General features: G+C 40.3%; 1 protein-coding gene across 3 annotated transcripts in view; it reads right to left on the bottom strand.

Annotated features, from left to right (window-relative positions):
* The window catches only part of LOC6571998 (synaptosomal-associated protein 25), a 114,090-nt gene that overhangs the window by 674 nt on the left and 95,090 nt on the right, over positions 1 to 18,326 (bottom strand). For all 3 annotated transcript variants that reach the window (XM_015166122.3, XM_001998116.4, XM_015166123.2), the window contains 2 exons: positions 16,064 to 16,192; positions 7,479 to 7,623 (listed from right to left, as the gene is read on the bottom strand). In XM_015166122.3, coding sequence (XP_015021608.1) covers positions 7,479 to 7,623; positions 16,064 to 16,192 — 274 coding nt within the window. The remainder of the gene's footprint in view (positions 1 to 7,478; positions 7,624 to 16,063; positions 16,193 to 18,326) is intronic.

Here is an 18,326-nt window from a genome sequence, read left to right as displayed (position 1 = left end):
CTCAGATCGTCGTGCTGATCAAGAATATATATACTCCTTCTGACCGTTACATACTTTTCACAAAACCAATTTATCCTGATTTCCCATTTTCAATGGGCTCAGGGTGTAACAAGTAAGAAAACTCTAGTCGAGAGTGCTCGACTAGATACTACCCTGAACCAAACTAATAAAAACGCACATTTAGTATGCTTAAAATTTCAATTTCGATGCATTTAAAAATATAAATGAAATAGAAAACTCATATAATTAAATATATACATATAAAATAAATTAACATCAGTTGCGCGCTCTGGGTTCGATCCTGTGATTTCTCGATCGAGCGTCACGCTGCTAGTCACATCGCCACCTCACTTTTCGAAGTTACGTTGGCAAAAATGAAATAGATTCACTGCTGCAGCGCCAGCAAAACTAAACCAAAGTAACTGCTGATGTGATTCTAAGAATGTGCTAGCTACTGCACGTGCGTTTCTTAATTGGCCAAACATTTTATTATTATACCCTGAACCCATTGAAAATGGGAAATCAGGGTATAATGGTTTTCTTGAAATGTATGTAACAGGCAGAAAGAGGCGTGGCAGACCCCATAAACTAAACTCCTCTATCGATGAACAAAAAAAAATTGTTACGTATTTTTAGGGACGTGGCACATCGAAAAATACCCTGTAATTTTCATTTTTAGAGCGTAAGCATTCATTTTATGTTACCGTTAGCTTGTTCTAAGAAGTGACCAAATGAATAATATACGACCACTAGGGGCGTGTCAATCAGCATTTGTAGTGTCAAATTGCGACATTTATATGCATGAGCCATCTATCTATATAACGGGATTTGAGCTCGCACCATAACCATGTTTGTCAAAATAACTAAAATGAACATCACCGGCCCCTTTACATAGAGCGCCACCGTCTGGCTTTTGACAATAGTAAGCTCAAGCTCGCACCTTCCCAATAAAACATCTTATATAAAATTCTTGTGTCACGGTGTTTGTTGTCAAACTCCTCCGAAACGGTTCGACCGATTCTCATAAAATTTTGTGTGTAGGTCGGGTAGGTCTGAGAATCGGCTAAATACAATTAAATACAATTAGAACGAAGAGAATCACGCTGATTCGTAGTCAACGACGTAGAGGATTGACCGACAACGTCAACAAGTACTTCGAGCATTTACATCACATTCAGTTCTTCGCCTAGAATTTCATTTTATGAGCTTAATGTTGAATGTTACGCTCATTCAAAAGTGGTCATTGGTACATTTGACAAGGAATGTCCTCACTGTTCACAAAAATTGAAGTACCGCGGGAACCATTGAACGGCCTCCCTATAGCTGATCCAGATTCTTCGCTGTTTTTGCCGTCGATTCGAAAATTCAATTCATGTTTTCCAATGAGATTGTTTGAAGCAATGGAAATAGTTAAAAATATTGCTGCAAATTTTTTTTTTTTTTTTTTTTTAATCTTTATTTGTTTATTTACAATCTATCCTTTTGGACAATCAGTAAATTGTTTGGCAAGCTTTAAAGGGGGGTTACAAAAAGTGAACATTGGCGGGGGCTAAAAGTAGCGGAATCACAATACGTATGTGTGTGGGGAACGAGGAACTATGAATTACTGGTCCGCAATGTGCGGGAGGTCTAGCGGATGGTGTCTTCTCAGTCTTCTGGTTGTGGCGCTATTGTCTAGTAGGTTGATCGCTAGAGGGTTGGATGTGCCTGTCCAGACGTGACAGGTAGTTGGTTGACAGTCTGGCCACTTTGTCCTTCACAAAAGGGACGCCAAGCACTTCGTGTAGTTCCACGTTAGTGGTGTAGATGTTGGCGTCAGAGATCAGTCGCAGGGCTTTGTTTTGGAAGCGTTGAATGAGATCACGATTGGTGGCGTTAGTGGTGCCCCAGATCGAGATTCCATATGTCCATAGGGGTTTTATAATGACCTTGTATATGAGAAGCTTTAGCCTTATTTTTAGCTTCGATTTTTTGCCTAGTAGCCAGAGGTGTTTTTTCAGTCTCTCGTCCAGCTGCTTACTTTTTGATAGCAGGTGGGGCTTCCATGTGAGTCTTCTGTCGAGAATGAGGCCGAGGTACTTTGCTGTTTCGCTTTCAGGAATAGTGGAGCCGTCTAGCTGGACGGGGGGGCAGTTTCCTCTTCTTAGTGCGAAGGTTGCGTGAGTGGATTTTTCGGCATTGACCATTATATTCCACCTAGTCAACCATGTGTTGACTAGGTCGAGCTGCCTTTGCAGTATGTTGGAAGCGATTTGTGGTGATGAGTCGCTGGCTAGAAAGGCTGTGTCATCAGCGTAGGTGGCGGTTAGCAGTCTGGCGTCCGGGACGATGGGCATGTCAGCGGTGTAGAGCGTGTAAAGCACTGGGCCCAATACGCTTCCCTGGGGGACTCCGGCTCTAACCTCTCTGATGTCGGATTTTTCGTCGCCACATTTTACGTAAAAACTTCTGCCGACAACAAAAGATTTAAGGAGCATGTAGTACGGTGCGGGAAGAGCTGCCTTGAGTTTAAAGAGCAGACCTGTGTGCCAGACTCTGTCGAAAGCCTGTTTGACGTCCAGAAACACCGCAGCGCAGTACTTCTTTTCCTCATATGCCTCCAGTATTTTCTCGACGATCCTGTGGCATTGCTCTGGTGTTCCGTGACATTCCCTGAAGCCAAACTGGTGATGGGGGATCAGACCGGCCTCTTCCAGTATTGGGCGAACTCTACGCAGAAGTAATCTCTCGACTACTTTGGAGAGTACCGCCAATAAACTTATCGGGCGATATGAGGCGAGATTAGCTCCAGGTTTCCCAGGTTTTCGGATCAGGATTATTCCGGCGCATTTACACTGGGTGGGGAAATGTCCTAACTGAAAGCATTTGTTGACTATGTTGAGTAGAAGTTCTCGACCAGACTGCGGTAGAGCTTTAATGGCAGGTACATCGACTCCATCATATCCAGGCGACTTGGATGCTTTGAGCTTGCGGATCTTTAATGACAGCTCTTCTGTGGTGACTGCGGGAATTGGGGGAGCCATCTGACAGGGAATGTCAAGGAAGTCCGCTGTCGTGTTTTCATCCTCGTTAGAGCACCTTGTAAATGGGGTGAAGGCATCGTGTAGATGGTTGGCAAATGCCGCTGCTCTTTCGCTGTCAGATCTGCACCACGTTCCATCTGCTCGCTTAACTGGGTCTTTTTTGGTCGTTGGCCTTTTGATGTTTTTAGTGATGCTCCAAAGGTCGTGTTGGGGGTGTCCTGGCTCCACTTCTTCTAGGAACTGGTTGAGGGATTGCCTTCTCAGGTAGTAGAGCAGCTCGTTGAGTGCTTTTGCAGCTCTGTTGTACTCTGTTTTGTCCCTGGGGTTACGAGAGTTGTGCCAGTTACGACGGAGGCGCCTTTTGTCGGCGACCAGAGCAGCTCTTTTATGGGATCTAGACGGAGGAGTGGCGTGAGAAACGGCGTTGTGAATTTCAATGTTGAGTTTCTCGACGGCGCAGTCCAGGTCGGCGTTGGTTGTTATTGCGAGCTCTGGATCTAAGCTGTTCTGTAACCACTGTTTGAATATCTGTATATTAGTATTACGTTTGAACAGTCTGCTACTCTTGGAGTGGGTGCAGGCAGGCATATTGACCAGTAGTTTGACAGCACTGTGGTCAGAGCACAAGTCGATTGCTTGGCCAGTGGCGATTTTGTGTTTCGGGATTCCTTTTGAAATGGCTATGTCCAGCACATCTGGGATCTTGTCACTGTCGGTGGGCCAGTAAGTAGGTTGGCCATCAGAGTGGGTGTCGAGAGAGCTTTCTATTATGCACTTGTACAGCGCTCTGCCTCTGCCTCTGCCTCTTCAATGTACCTTATACCGCTTCTTATTATGACAGCCGCTCCTCCGCGGGCAGTGCCATTTGGGTGGTTGACAGATATAACGTCGTAGCCGTTTAGGGTGAAGTAGGATTTGTGGGAAAAGTGGGTTTCAGAGACGAGGAGGATGTCCACGCTTCTAGTTTTCAGGCAGTGCTCTACCTCTGGCCTGCTTTTGCACAGTCCGTTTGCGTTCCAGATGATAATATGGAGATTTATTTGCATTGCTGGGCCACAAGTGACGTGAGCAGTTGCGTTATGGCTGCAAATTGGTCGAACAATTTCTCCATCATGGCTTCCAGTCGGTCCAGTCTGGAATTGGTTTGGGCGGGAAGAGGTGTGTGTGAGGCGTGAGGTGTACCTTGCTGTTGTGGAAATTGTTGTGTTGGCTGCTGTAGACCACGGACTTTACTGGCGTACGACATCCCGGGCACAGTAGGCTGTGAGGGGCGGTTTGAAGTTGTGGGTATGTGTCTAGGTTGTGGCGAGTGGAGCTCTTTGGCCTTCTGATAAACCTTGCAGCCTTTATAAGAGGCTGCATGGTTTTCATTGCAGAGAGCACAGCAAGGCGGGGCTTCACGACTCTTAGTGCAATCAATTGAGAGGTGATCCTGTCCGCATTTCACACATCTTGGAGGTAGCTTGCAGTAACGTTGGGAGTGGCCGAGTCCTTGGCAACGATAGCACTGCAGTACGTCCTTGCTTTTGAGCGGAGGCTCAACTTTTACAACGCATTGGCACAGGCGTGTGATGGTGAAAGCGTCCTTATTGTTGCTAGCTGGCTCTATGTTTACAAAGAACATTGACATGGGCTTTTTATTGTTACGGCTGATGGGGTTTTTGATTTCGAGCCCACGTACAGTATGTCCTTTAGTGGCTAGGTCTTCCTTAATGCTTAATGGGTCTGTGGAGTGATGGAGCCCCTTTACGACGATGCGGTAAGCTCGCTCGTCCTTCGGTTGGAAGGTTTGATAGTTGACTTTGTTGCCATTAAGATAAGCCTTAAGCTTCGAAAAACTTTCCTTATCGGGAAGATTTATCCGGACGCTGCTATCCTTGCCAGACTTATAGTCAAAATTGGTGTTGCCGATGGCCAGAGCAACGTCAGTGATCAGACCTTTAATGTCGCTAACATTCGGGATGAAGATTGGGGGCGGCTTGATCTGCTTGGCCGGTGCAGTCTGGGTGGCTGAGGTGGTTGGCAGTGGGTCCGTCGTCGTTTCCATATCGACTTCATCCAAGTCGTTATCGCTATCGTCAGAAAGGGCTGAGAACCGGTTCTCTCTGCTAAGACTGTTGACATAGTTTAAAAGCGCGGATTTGCGAAAGGGTTCTTTCCTTCTGGTTTCCCCTGGCTCCAGGCTGGAGTTGCTAGCTTCATCCTCACTCATTTCCTTGGTGTGTGGGCTCTTGGTTGAGGCTTTCTCGACCTTTGCTTGCTTGGCAGTAGAAGCACCTTTCGCTCTCTGCGCCTGTGGGATCCTGGTTGGCACTGTCTGCCAGCTTGGCTTGGAGGGCGCTGGATTGTACGACCCTGGTCGGTCCATGTTGCCCGTAGCGTGCGCCACAGGTGGCGGAAGTTTAAGCTGAACGGCTTAAATCAGTTGCAGGCGCTGTTATAATGTGCGCTTGAAAGGATGCTAAGGATACTGGTTGCGCCCGAGGGTATGCAACACTTACTGATGAAATTACGACCTTAGGGTATACTACACTTAGGTGCGCATCTCGGAATGACTAGCCAATCAGAGTGCAGTAACGGTGCTTGCTGATCGATATCAGCGAGATGCGCGTTATAAGCACTCTTCGCGTAGGTTTGTTTGCAAAAGTTTTGATCTGCTGTAAAGAAGCGGTAAATAGATATCACTTTGAACACAAGACCGGCTTTCAATAAATTGTCCGCGAGCACGTCCATTCAGTTAGACTGTCAGTTTGCTACTGATTGCTGCAAATGGTCAACAATTTGATTCTACATTCAAAATCAAAGGAAAAGTTTAACACAAAGTCGGTACATTGCTACAATGCCAATCAAACCTAAATTTTTAAAAATTTACTTTATGGGTGGGAAAACATTCCATTATTCGTTACTTCTTGCCGAGATACGAGCAAAAAAAAAAAGGCATTGCGTTAGCCGTTGCATCATCTTGCAGCTACTTTATTAGATGGATGCAGAACAGCTCATTCGGCATTCAAGCTGTCACTGAAAATTCAAAATAATCCAGATGCAGATTGTAACATTAAACAAGTACGAAAGCTCTAGTCGACACTGCTCGACTACGAGATCCCCTGAACCCTTCAAACAACTGATTTTTAAATAATTATTCGCACTTGCACACAGACACGCACACACACAGGCATACGTACGCACGCATAAACACGCATTGCCTCCAGAGGCTTGGTTTGGGAAATTAATTGTTTAATAACTTTTCTTCTGGATGGACTATTTTCATGAAACTTTCATATTATGATTATAACGTAGATTTGCATGCCAAAGCACAAGTCTCTAGTATTTGAAATACGCTTTTTACAAAGGTGATGGTGAGGGGGTGAATATAGGGGTGGAGCAGGGCCGAACATCACTTGCGTCGCCTCAACCATCCACACTACTGTTTTGCTTTTAGCTAGTAGCTAAAATGAATAACTTCATAAAAGCACAGTAACGACTAGAAAATCCCAGAAAAGAAAATCCAATTCTTAGAATATGCTAGAAGGCGCGCCTTTGTCTGTACGCATTGAATAAACGATGAATGTGTGCACATGTATAGGAAAATCGCGTTTATCTGCTACTAACTTGGAGCCGGTAACCAAAATATAACACAAGTAAAAACGTTGCAATCGGGCAAAGTACTCACTCACATCCCATCAGAAATTTAGATGCTAAGTTAAACTCTAATACTGTAGAAAATTCGGAAAATGCATTTTCCAATATGCCAGAAATCATATAAGCTGAAGAGCTAGAAAGATGAAATTTTGTATGTAGATCTGCGTCGAATACCCAAGATCATGAGCTATGGTGGATATATCTACGCTCATTTGGGGCGTGGAAAGCCGCAAAAGTTGATATCTCCTAAAGTATAATAGCTAGTAGCTTCAAATTCAGATAGTTAAGTTACTAGTAACCTCCTCTATCGATGACCCAAAAATAATTTTTACGCCCGTTAGAAGCGTGGCATATCGAAAAATACTCTGTAATTTTCACATTTTTTGAGCGTAAGCATTCAAATTTTTCAGTTAGGGTACCTCTATCACGTTCTAAGAACTGACAAAAAATGAGGTGTCTACGCCTAGTATGGGGATGGCAAATAGGAAAAACTGCATTTTCTACAGTATTAGGCGAAACTGAGCTACTAAATTGCTGATGGGATGTGAATGAGTATTCCGCAGTCGGTAACGCCTGACCGCAACGTTCTTACTTGTTGAAATATCAGTTGCTCGAAGGGTTCAGGGGATCTCGTAGTCGGGCAATTGCTTTCCAAATAAAAGTTATAAGCAAATATTAACGAAAGTACCAGTGCGTCTAACCCAAGACCAGCAGTGTATGTTAACTTCATTTGATTTTTTTTTTTTTCAGAAAGTATCATGAAAACAAATTATTTTCTCTGGAATACATATTATGCGTATTTAAAATGTAATGTACCTTGCGATTAACTCGGTCAATTTGACGGTTCTGATTTTCCAGCTCGGAGCCCATATCCAACGCCATATTCCGGAGATTACCTATCATGGTATTAACCTGGCCCATATTTTCTTCCATTTCATCTTCTCTTGCATCGTTTGTTATTCTGAGAACAAAATATAAATAATTGCATTAATTAATCTGTTATTTACAATGGAATAATTTGAAACCTTAGAAATTTTCTTCGTTTCGACGATTTACTAACTTTAAATTACATTAAATTATACAATATTTATACTCATTTTACTTTTGTGAAGTAAAATGAATATATTGGTTTTGTGCAATGTCCGTTTTGTTGTTCGTCCGTATGAACGCAGTTTATTTCGGCGCTATTGAAGCTAGAGAAATTTGGAACACATGCTCCTGTATATCTCCGATTTATAAAGTGATAAAATTTATCCAATCCGCCCACTCGGGGCGTGGAAAAACGGAAAATGCATTTTCCGATAGAAATCTGTAATTTAGTATGTAGATCCGCGTCGACCACCCAAGATCACGAGTAATGGCGGATATATCTACACCTATTGGGGCGAGGCAAATCAGATAAAACTGTATATCCTAAAGTTGTAAATCTAGAATGCTGATATAGATATAGTAATTTTTCGAATTCCGCTATATTTTAGGCACTATTGATGCTATAGAAAATTTGATGTATATACGCGAAATTGAAATTTGGTATATATACGCAGGTTGACCACCCATGTCCAACAAGCTATTATGGATATATCTCCCTAAGCGTAAGAGTTCAAATTTTCCTAATTATACCCTGAACCCATTTTCAATGGGAAATCAGGGTATAATGGTTTTGTTGGAATGTATGTAACAGGCAGAAGGAGGCGTGGCAGACCCCACAAAGTATATATATTCTTGATCAGGGCGACGAGCTGAGTTGATTTGGCCCTGTCCGTCTGTCCGTCAGTCCGTATGTATGAACGCGTCGATTTCAGAAGATATAAGAGCTATAGACTTCAATTTTTTTTTAAATGTCCGTAATTACAGCGCGCATATCAAGTTTATCATTAAAAATCGATAACTCATCCCGATCTTTTTTTATCGATAAAAACCTTATCGAAAACCAGTTATAAAATTATATCTTCTACACCTTTATTGCTAGAGTCTCAAAATTTTTAATGTATGCTTATATGCAATTTATACAATTTCGGTTTTTGTTAAAATTTACCCCCCCACCCTTAAATTCACCCCCTCACCCTCACTTTTGTAAAAAGCGTATTTCAAATACTAGAGACTTGTGCTTTGGCAAATACATGCATATCCATGTTATAATCATAATCTAAAAGTTTCATGAAGATCGTACGTCCACAAAAAAGTTATTAGTCAATTAAGTTCTCATAGTAAGCGCACCCTGCAGCCCATGCGTGTTTATGCGTGGGTGCTTGTGTGTGTGTATGTGTGTGTGTATGTGCGTGTGTGTATGCGTTTGTGTGTGTATGCGTGTGTGTGTGTGTATGTGTGTCTGTATGCGTGTGTGTCTATGTATGCCTGTGTATGCGTACGTGCGTGTGTGTGTGTGCGTGTTTCTTGTGTAAGCTGAAAGACGCGAAAAATTATTGAAATATCTATTGCTCCAAGGGTTCAGGGGATCTCGTAGTCGAGCAGTCTCGACTAGAGCTTTCTTACTTGTTTTTAGGTTACCGTTAGCTCGCTCTAAGGATTGGCCACTACTGCCACTAGGGAGTGGCAATCGGCATTTATAGTGCCCAAATTGCGACATTTACATATATGCGTGAGGCATTAAAACAAAAGCCAATTAAAAACAAGTAAGAACGTTGCAGTCGGGCGATACCGATTGCAGAAGACTCATTCACAGCCCAAACGCTGTCAACCAGAGTATATAGTGCAATTTTCAAGTCTAGTGCGCAGCAAAAAACACGGCATTTTGCCATTAAAATTGGAAAATCATCGATAGCTATTGTATTCAAATTACATACATATATAATTTATACAATTTTGATTTTTATTATATATGTATTTATATCCATACATTGGATACCGGCTTCAAGCTAACAGCAGATCAGCGCGATTTTCCTATGCTTGTGCACACACTCATCGTCTATTCTATGCGTACAGACAGAAGCGCGCCTTTTCTCACATTCTTAGAATTTCGATTGATTTCTGGACTTTCTAGCCGTTACTGTAGTTTTGTCTGATGACGCTCTCTTATTAAGCTATTCTATTTTAGCAACTGATTTCTCGATCAAAGCAGTGGCGCGGGTGCTAAGGGCGACACAAGTAATGTTAGAGTAGGGGAGGTTCGAACCTCTACTATGTTATTATTATTATTTTTTTTTCATACATATTTCGTTTTTTATAAAATAGATATTTTATTGGGAAGGTGCGAGCTTGACTGAATGGCACTTAATACTTTTCATTTTCTTAGTCGAATAATTTTATAAGTTTAAATTTGTTCTTCTTAAATAGCCCTCAAATACATATACGCAAATACATACATATGTATATATAATTATATATGTTTGCCTGCGCGCATAGCATCAAGCATTCCAGCCTTATACACGCGCTCATTTGTATGTGTGTATGTATGTACACATAAATGCGTGCTCTAGCATATTCTAAGAATCCCGTTGCGATTGATTTGTCTTTGCATTGTTTTTGAATTTCCAGCCACCACTCTGGCTTTTCTTTGCTATGTGGCGTCATAACAATAATGTGATTTCATTTTAACTACTATTGATCGAAACGACGCGGTGGTGCTGTAGGCTGAAGCGCCGGCGATCTTTATTTTGACAAACATGCTGTTTGGGTTGGGTGCGAGTTCAAATCCCGCTGAAAACAATTTTTTGTAAATTGCAAATTTTTTTATTATTTTAGCTTTTTTATATTTTATTAATTTTATAAAAATGTTTCCTTCCGTGCTATCAATGCCTATAAGCCTACTTATGTGTACATATACATAAATAGATGACTGACGCATATAAATGTCGCAATTCGGGCACTGTAAATGCCGATTGCCACGCCCCTAGTGGCCGTCGACTCCTCAATTTTAGCCAGTTCTTAGAACGAGCAACCGGTTACCTAAATGCAAAATTTGAATTCTTACGCTCAAAAAATGTGAAAATTACAGGGTATTTTTCGATATGCCACGCCCCTAAAGAGGCTTAAAAATTATTTTTGGGGCATCGATAGAGGAGGCCACCAGTAACTTAACTATCCAAATTTGAAGCTTCTAGCTCTTAAACTGTAGGAGATATAAACTTTTGCGGTTTGCCATGCCCCCTATAGGCGGACATATATCTACCATAGCTCGTTGGACTTGGGTGATCAACCCGCGTATATATACCAAATTTCAGATCTCTAGCATCAATAGTGCCTAAAATATAGCAGAATTCGAAAAATCACTATATCTTCAGGTCCGATTTGCCACGCCCCTAGTGGGCGTAGATATATAATTTTTTCACCCATCTTCATAGAATTAAAACATTAGCTTACGTGCAAGATTTCAGCATTCTAAGTTTATAACTTTAGGAGATACAGTTTTGTCCGATTTACCACGCCCCTAATGGGCGGAGATATATCCGCCATAGCTTGTGATCTTGGGTGGTCGGCGCGGACCTACATACCAAATTTCAGCTTTCTAGCTCTTCAACAAACATGATTTCTGGTATATCAGAAAATGCATTTTCCGATTTGCCACGCCCCTAGTAGGCGGATCGGGAAAATTTTAACACTTTATAAATCGGAGATATACACGAGTATGTGTTCCAAATTTCAAGTCTCTAGCTTCAATAGCGCCGAAATAGATTGCGTTCATACGGACAGACGGACAGACGGACGGACAGCAAGACGGACATTGCACAAAACCAATATACTTATTTCACTTTCGTGAATGAGTCTAACAAAAGTTTTATGCGGAGTTCCAACCACCGCAATCTACAGCCACAAGAGGTGTTGCGAATCGGCATTTGTAGCTCCCAAATAAGACATTTATCTGCGTATGCCACTAATAAATATATATAAATAAACTTAATAGATATTCATAATTCGAGAGAATCATTTTTATGAAATTTAAAACAAGTAAGAACGTTGCAGTCGGGCGATACCGATTGCAGAAGACTCATTCACAGCCCAAACGCTGTCAACCAGAGTATATAGTGCAATTTTCAAGTCTAGTGCGCAGCAAAAAACACGGCATTTTGCCATTAAAATTGGAAAATCATCGATAGCTATTGCATTCAAATTACATACATATATAATTTATACAATTTTGATTTTTATTATATATGTATTTATATCCATACATTGGATACCGGCTTCAAGCTAACAGCAGATCAGCGCGATTTTCCTATGCTTGTGCACACACTCATCGTCTATTCTATGCGTACAGACAGAAGCGCGCCTTTTCTCACATTCTTAGAATTTCGATTGATTTCTGGACTTTCTAGCCGTTACTGTAGTTTTGTCTGATGACGCTCTCTTATTAAGCTATTCTATTTTAGCAACTGATTTCTCGATCAAAGCAGTGGCGCGGGTGCTAAGGGCGACACAAGTAATGTTAGAGTAGGGGAGGTTCGAACCTATACTATGTTATTATTATTTTTTTTTTTTCATACATATTTCGTTTTTTATAAAATAGATATTTTATTGGGATGGTGCGAGCTTGACTGAATGGCACTTAATACTTTTCATTTTCTTAGTCGAATAATTTTATAAGTTTAAATTTGTTCTTCTTAAATAGCCCTCAAATACATATACGCAAATACATACATATGTATATATAATTATATATGTTTGCCTGCGCGCATAGCATCAAGCATTCCAGCCTTATACACGCGCTCATTTGTATGTGTGTATGTATGTACACATAAATGCGTGCTCTAGCATATTCTAAGAATCCCGTTGCGATTGATTTGTCTTTGCATTGTTTTTGAATTTCCAGCCACCACTCTGGCTTTTCTTTGCTATGTGGCGTCATAACAATAATGTGATTTCATTTTAACTACTATTGATCGAAACGACGCGGTGGTGCTGTAGGCTGAAGCGCCGGCGATCTTTATTTTGACAAACATGCTGTTTGGGTTGGGTGCGAGTTCAAATCCCGCTGAAAACAATTTTTTGTAAATTGCAAATTTTTGTTATTTTAGCTTTTTTATATTTTATTAATTTTATAAAAATGTTTCCTTCCGTGCTATCAATGCCTATAAGCCTACTTATGTGTACATATACATAAATAGATGACTGACGCATATAAATGTCGCAATTCGGGCACTGTAAATGCCGATTGCCACGCCCCTAGTGGCCGTCGACTCCTCAATTTTAGCCAGTTCTTAGAACCTAAATGCAAAATTTGAATTCTTACGCTCAAAAAATGTGAAAATTACAGGGTATTTTTCGATATGCCACGCCCCTAAAGAGGCTTAAAAATTATTTTTGGAGCATCGATAGAGGAGGCCACCAGTAACTTAACTATCCAAATTTGAAGCTTCTAGCTCTTAAACTGTAGGAGATATAAACTTTTGCGGTTTGCCACGCCCCCTATAGGCGGACATATATCTACCATAGCTCGTTGGACTTGGGTGATCAACCCGCGTATATATACCAAATTTCAGATCTCTAGCATCAATAGTGCCTAAAATATAGCAGAATTCGAAAAATCACTATATCTTCAGGTCCGATTTGCCACGCCCCTAGTGGGCGTAGATATATAATTTTTTCACCCATCTTCATAGAATTAAAACATTAGCTTACGTGCAAGATTTCAGCATTCTAAGTTTATAACTTTAGGAGATACAGTTTTGTCCGATTTACCACGCCCCTAATGGGCGGAGATATATCCGCCATAGCTTGTGATCTTGGGTGGTCGGCGCGGACCTACATACCAAATTTCAGCTTTCTAGCTCTTCAACAAACATGATTTCTGGTATATCGGAAAATGCATTTTCCGATTTGCCACGCCCCTAGTAGGCGGATCGGGAAAATTTTAACACTTTATAAATCGGAGATATACACGAGTATGTGTTCCAAATTTCAAGTCTCTAGCTTCAATAGCGCCGAAATAGATTGCGTTCATACGGACAGACGGACAGACGGACGGACAGCAAGACGGACATTGCACAAAACCAATATACTCATTTCACTTTCGTGAATGAGTCTAAAAATAAAAGAAGCTAAAACAACAACAAGTAAGGACGATGCAGTCGGGCTTTACCGATTGCAGAATACTCATTCACAGCCCAAACGCTGTCAACCAGAGTATATAGAGAAATTTTCAAGTCTAGTGCGCAACACTACACACACATTCGCACATTCTTAGAATTTCGATTGATTTCTAGACTTCCTAGCCGTTACTGTAGTTTTGTCTGATGGCGCTCTCTTATTAAGCTATTCTATATTAGCAACTGGCTGATCAAGAAAAGCAGTGGCGCGGCTGCTAAGGACGACGCAAATTATGTTAGAGTAGGGGAGTAGGTTCGAAACCTCTTCGATGTTTTTTTTTTTCATACATATCTTATTTTATTGGGAAGGTGTGAGCTTGAATGAATGGCACTAAATACTTTTCTTTTTCTTAGTCGAATAATTTTATAAGTTTAAATTTGTTGCTTCTTAAATAGCCCTCAAATACCTATACGGAAATACCTACATACATATGTAAATATGTATAAGTCTGCACGCATAGCATCAAGCATTCCAGCCTTATACACACGCTCATTTCTATGTGTGTATGTACACAAAAATGCGTACTCTAGCATATTCTAAGAATCTCAGTTGCGATTGATTTGCCTTTGCATTGTTTTTGAATTTCCAGCCGCTACACTGGCTTTTCTTTGCTATATGGCGTCATAACAATAATCTGATTTCGTTTTAACTACTGTTGTTCGAAACGACGTGGTTAGTTATTTTGACATGAACATGCTATTTGGCTTGGGTGCGAGTTAAAATCCCGCGGAAAACTCATTTTGTAAATTGCAAATTTTTGTTATTTTAGCTGCTTTTATATTTTTTTAATTTCATAAAAATGTTCTTTCCGTATTATGAATATCTATTAAATAGATGGCTGACGCATATAAATGCCGCGATTCGGGCACTATAGATGCTCCTAGTGGCCGTAGACTCGTCATATTTGGCCAGTTCTTAGAACGAGCAACCGGTAACCCAAATGCAAAATTTGAATGCTTACGCTCAAAATATACGAGGTTACTGGTAACTCAACTATCCAAATTTGAAGCATCTAGATCTTAAACTGTAGGAGATATAAACTTTTGCGGGTTGCCACGCCACCTATGGGTGGACATACATACATATATCTACCATAGCTCGTTGGACTTGGGTGGTCAACCCGCGTATTTATACCATATTTCAGGTCTCTAGCATCAATAGTGCCTAAAATATAGCAAAATTCGAAAAATCACTATATTTTCAGGTCCGATTGCCCACGCCCTCTAGTAGGCGTAGATATTTTTTCACCTATTTTTATAGGTTTACAACTTTAGGAGATACAGTTTTATTCGATTTGCCACGCCCCCTATGGGCGCCGATATATCCGCCATAACTCGTGGTCGGGTCGGGTGGTCGCGGATCTACATACCAAAGTTCAACTTTCTAGCTCTTCAACTAACATGATTTCTGGTATATCGGAAAATGCATTTTCCGATTTGCCACGCCCCTAGTGGGCGGATCGGGACAATATTAACACTATAAATCGGAGATAGATTGCGTTCATACGGACAGACGGACATTGTACAAAACCAATACACTCATTTCACTTTCGTGAATGAGTATAAAAACATCCTAAAAGGTTTCGAGCCTCCGCTACTCTAATATAACTTGCGTCGCTTTTAGCACCCTCGCAACTGCTCTGGTCAGCCAATAGATAAATTAGAATACCTTAATAACAGATTGTAATCTGAGTCAGATTACCTGACAAAACTACAGTAACAGTTAGAAAATCCCTGAATCAATCGAAATCCTAAAAATATGCTAAAAGTCGCGCTTCTGTCTGTACGCATAGAATACACGAGTGTACATGCACACACACACGCACACATACAGCCATACGCACGCACGCATAAACACGCATTGGCTGGTGGTTTACTATGGGAACTTAATTGTTTAATAACTTTTCTTAAGGGTGGACTATCTTCATGAAACTTTCAGATTATGAATATAACATAAATATGCATATATCTGCCAAGCACAAGTCTCTAGTTATTGAAACACGCTTTTTGCATTAAAAATTTTGTGACACTAGCTTTAAAGATATAGCAGATATGAATTTAACAAAACCTTTATACCCTGATTTCCAATTTTCATCGGGTTCAGGGTATACAAAAATATATGTATTGTATTATTATTTTCGTTTAAATTAACTTTGCCTATTCAACATACGCTGATGCGGCATTAAATTAATAAATCGTATTGCCACATTTTTTTGTGTTCATAAATGATTGGAGCCAGAGTTTCCGAAAAAGTTCAGCAGCTTCCAATAACTATAATACTCGTATTTTCCAATTTTAATTGGGTTAAGGGAATGAAAATACTGAACGAACATCAAGCAGAAAAAAAGAAAATGATACCTTCCAATATATCCGGCTTGAGCCATCATTCCGTTTCTATCATCCATTACTCTTTGCGGCTGATTGTTTACAACTTTTCCATCATCATTGCCTTTCCATGTACCGTCATCCTCTTTAAATGATTGGCTTCTGAAAAATGTAAATTTTCGATGTAATATTGGTCGGTCTTACGAATACAAATCAAATAATGTTTTGTATATCACGGTATAATGGTTTTGTGAAAAGTATGTAACAGGCAGAAGGAATCATCGCAGACCCCATAAGGTATATATATTCTTGATCAGGGCGACGAGCTGAGTTGATATAGCCCTGTCAGTCTGTCCGTCCGTCCGGGCGTTACCGACTGCGGAATACTCATTCATATCCCATCAGCAATTAAGTAGCTAAGTTTAGCGCACTACTTGGTGTAGACACCTCATTTTTGGTCAGTTCTTAAAACGAGCTAACCGGTACCCTAACTGAAAATTTGAATGCGTACGATCTAAAAAGGTGAAAATTACAGCGTATTTTTCAATTTGCCACGCTTCTAACGGGCGTAAATATTATTTGTGGGTAATCAATAGAGAATTGTTACTCAATTCCTATCAACTCAACTTCTCTATCGATGATTCAATCATATCGAAAAATACCCTGTAATTTTCACATTTTTTGAGGGTAAGGGTTCAAACTTTGTAGTTAGGGTACTGTTATCACGTTCTAAAAACTGACCAAAAATGAGGTGTCGACGCCCAGTAGGGGCGTGGCAAATCGGAAAAACCTGTATATTCTATAGTATTAGAGCGAAACTAAACTATTAAATTGTTGATGGGATGTGAATGAGTATTCCGCAGTCGTTAACGCCCGACTGCAACGTTCTTACTTGTTTAGATTATGATTATGACATGGATATGCATGCATTTGCCAAAGCACAAGTCTCTAGTATTTGAAATACGCCTTTTACAAATGTGACGGCGAGGGGGTGAATATAGGGGTGGGGGTAACTTTTGACAAAAACCGAAATTGTATAAATTACATATAAGTATACATTTAAAATTTGGACACTTTAGCTGTAAAGGTGTAGGAGATATCATTAAATAACTAGCTTTCGATAAGGTTTTTAATCGATAATATCGGGAGATATCGGGAGTAGCTATGGATATTTAGAGAAAAATTTTTCGGCTCCGTCCCAATCAACTATATACTGTCGTCCGCTTAATTTACCTGTGTGCACTATCGATTATTCTTTGCATAGTGCGTTTCATGTTTTTATACCCTGAACCCATTTTCAATGGGAAATCAGGGTATAATGGTTTTGTTGAAATGTATGTAACAGGCAGAAGGAGGCGTGGCAGACCCCACAAAGTATATATATACTTGATCAGGGCGACAAGCTGAGTTGATTTGGCCCTGTCCGTCTGTCCGTCTGTCCGTATGTATGAACGCGTCGATTTCAGAAGATATAAGAGCTAGAGACTTCAAATTTTTTTTAAAATGTCCGTAATTACAGCGCGCATATCAAGTTTATCATTAAAAATCGATAACTCATCCCGATCTTTTTTTATCGATAAAAAACCTTATCGAAAACCAGTTATAAAATTATATCTTCTACACCTTTATTGCTAGAGTCTCAAAATTTTTAATGTATGCTTATATGCAATTTATTCAATTTCGGTTTTGGATAAAATTTACCCCCCACCCTTAAATTCACCCCCTCACCCTCACTTTTGTAAAAAGCGTATTTCAAATACTAGAGACTTGTGCTTTGGCAATTACATGCATATCCATGTTATAATCATAATCTAAAAGTTTCATGAAGATCGTACGTCCACAAAAAAAGTTATTAAGCAATTAAGTTCTCATAGTAAGCGCTCACTGCCGCCCATGCGTTTTATGCTTGTGTGTGTATATGTATGTAATTGTTTGTGTATGTGTGTGTGTGTGTGTGTGTGTGTGTGTGTGTGTGTGTGTGTGTGTGTATGTATGTGTGTGTATGTATGCCTGTGTGTGCGTGCGTGTGTGTGTGTGTGTATGTATGTGCGTGTATGTATGCCTGTGTGTGCGTGCGTGTTTCTTGTGTAAGCTGAAAGACGCGAAAAATTATTGAAATAGCTATTACTCCAAGGGTTCAGGGGATCTCGTAGTCGAGTAGTCTCGACTAGAGCTTTCATACTTGTTTTTTTTTTTTTTTACAATTTGACCGATTGGGCAAAATCATTTTAGCAATTTCACTATATGTTATGTTTCTTTATTTAAAGCTTCGCAAATTTGAATTTTAATATAGAAA

This window comes from Drosophila mojavensis, unplaced genomic scaffold (genome assembly GCF_018153725.1).
Source record: "Drosophila mojavensis isolate 15081-1352.22 unplaced genomic scaffold, ASM1815372v1 contig_19, whole genome shotgun sequence".
NCBI classification, from domain to species: domain Eukaryota; kingdom Metazoa; phylum Arthropoda; class Insecta; order Diptera; family Drosophilidae; genus Drosophila; species Drosophila mojavensis.
This window is presented reverse-complemented; position numbering and strand designations above follow the sequence as displayed.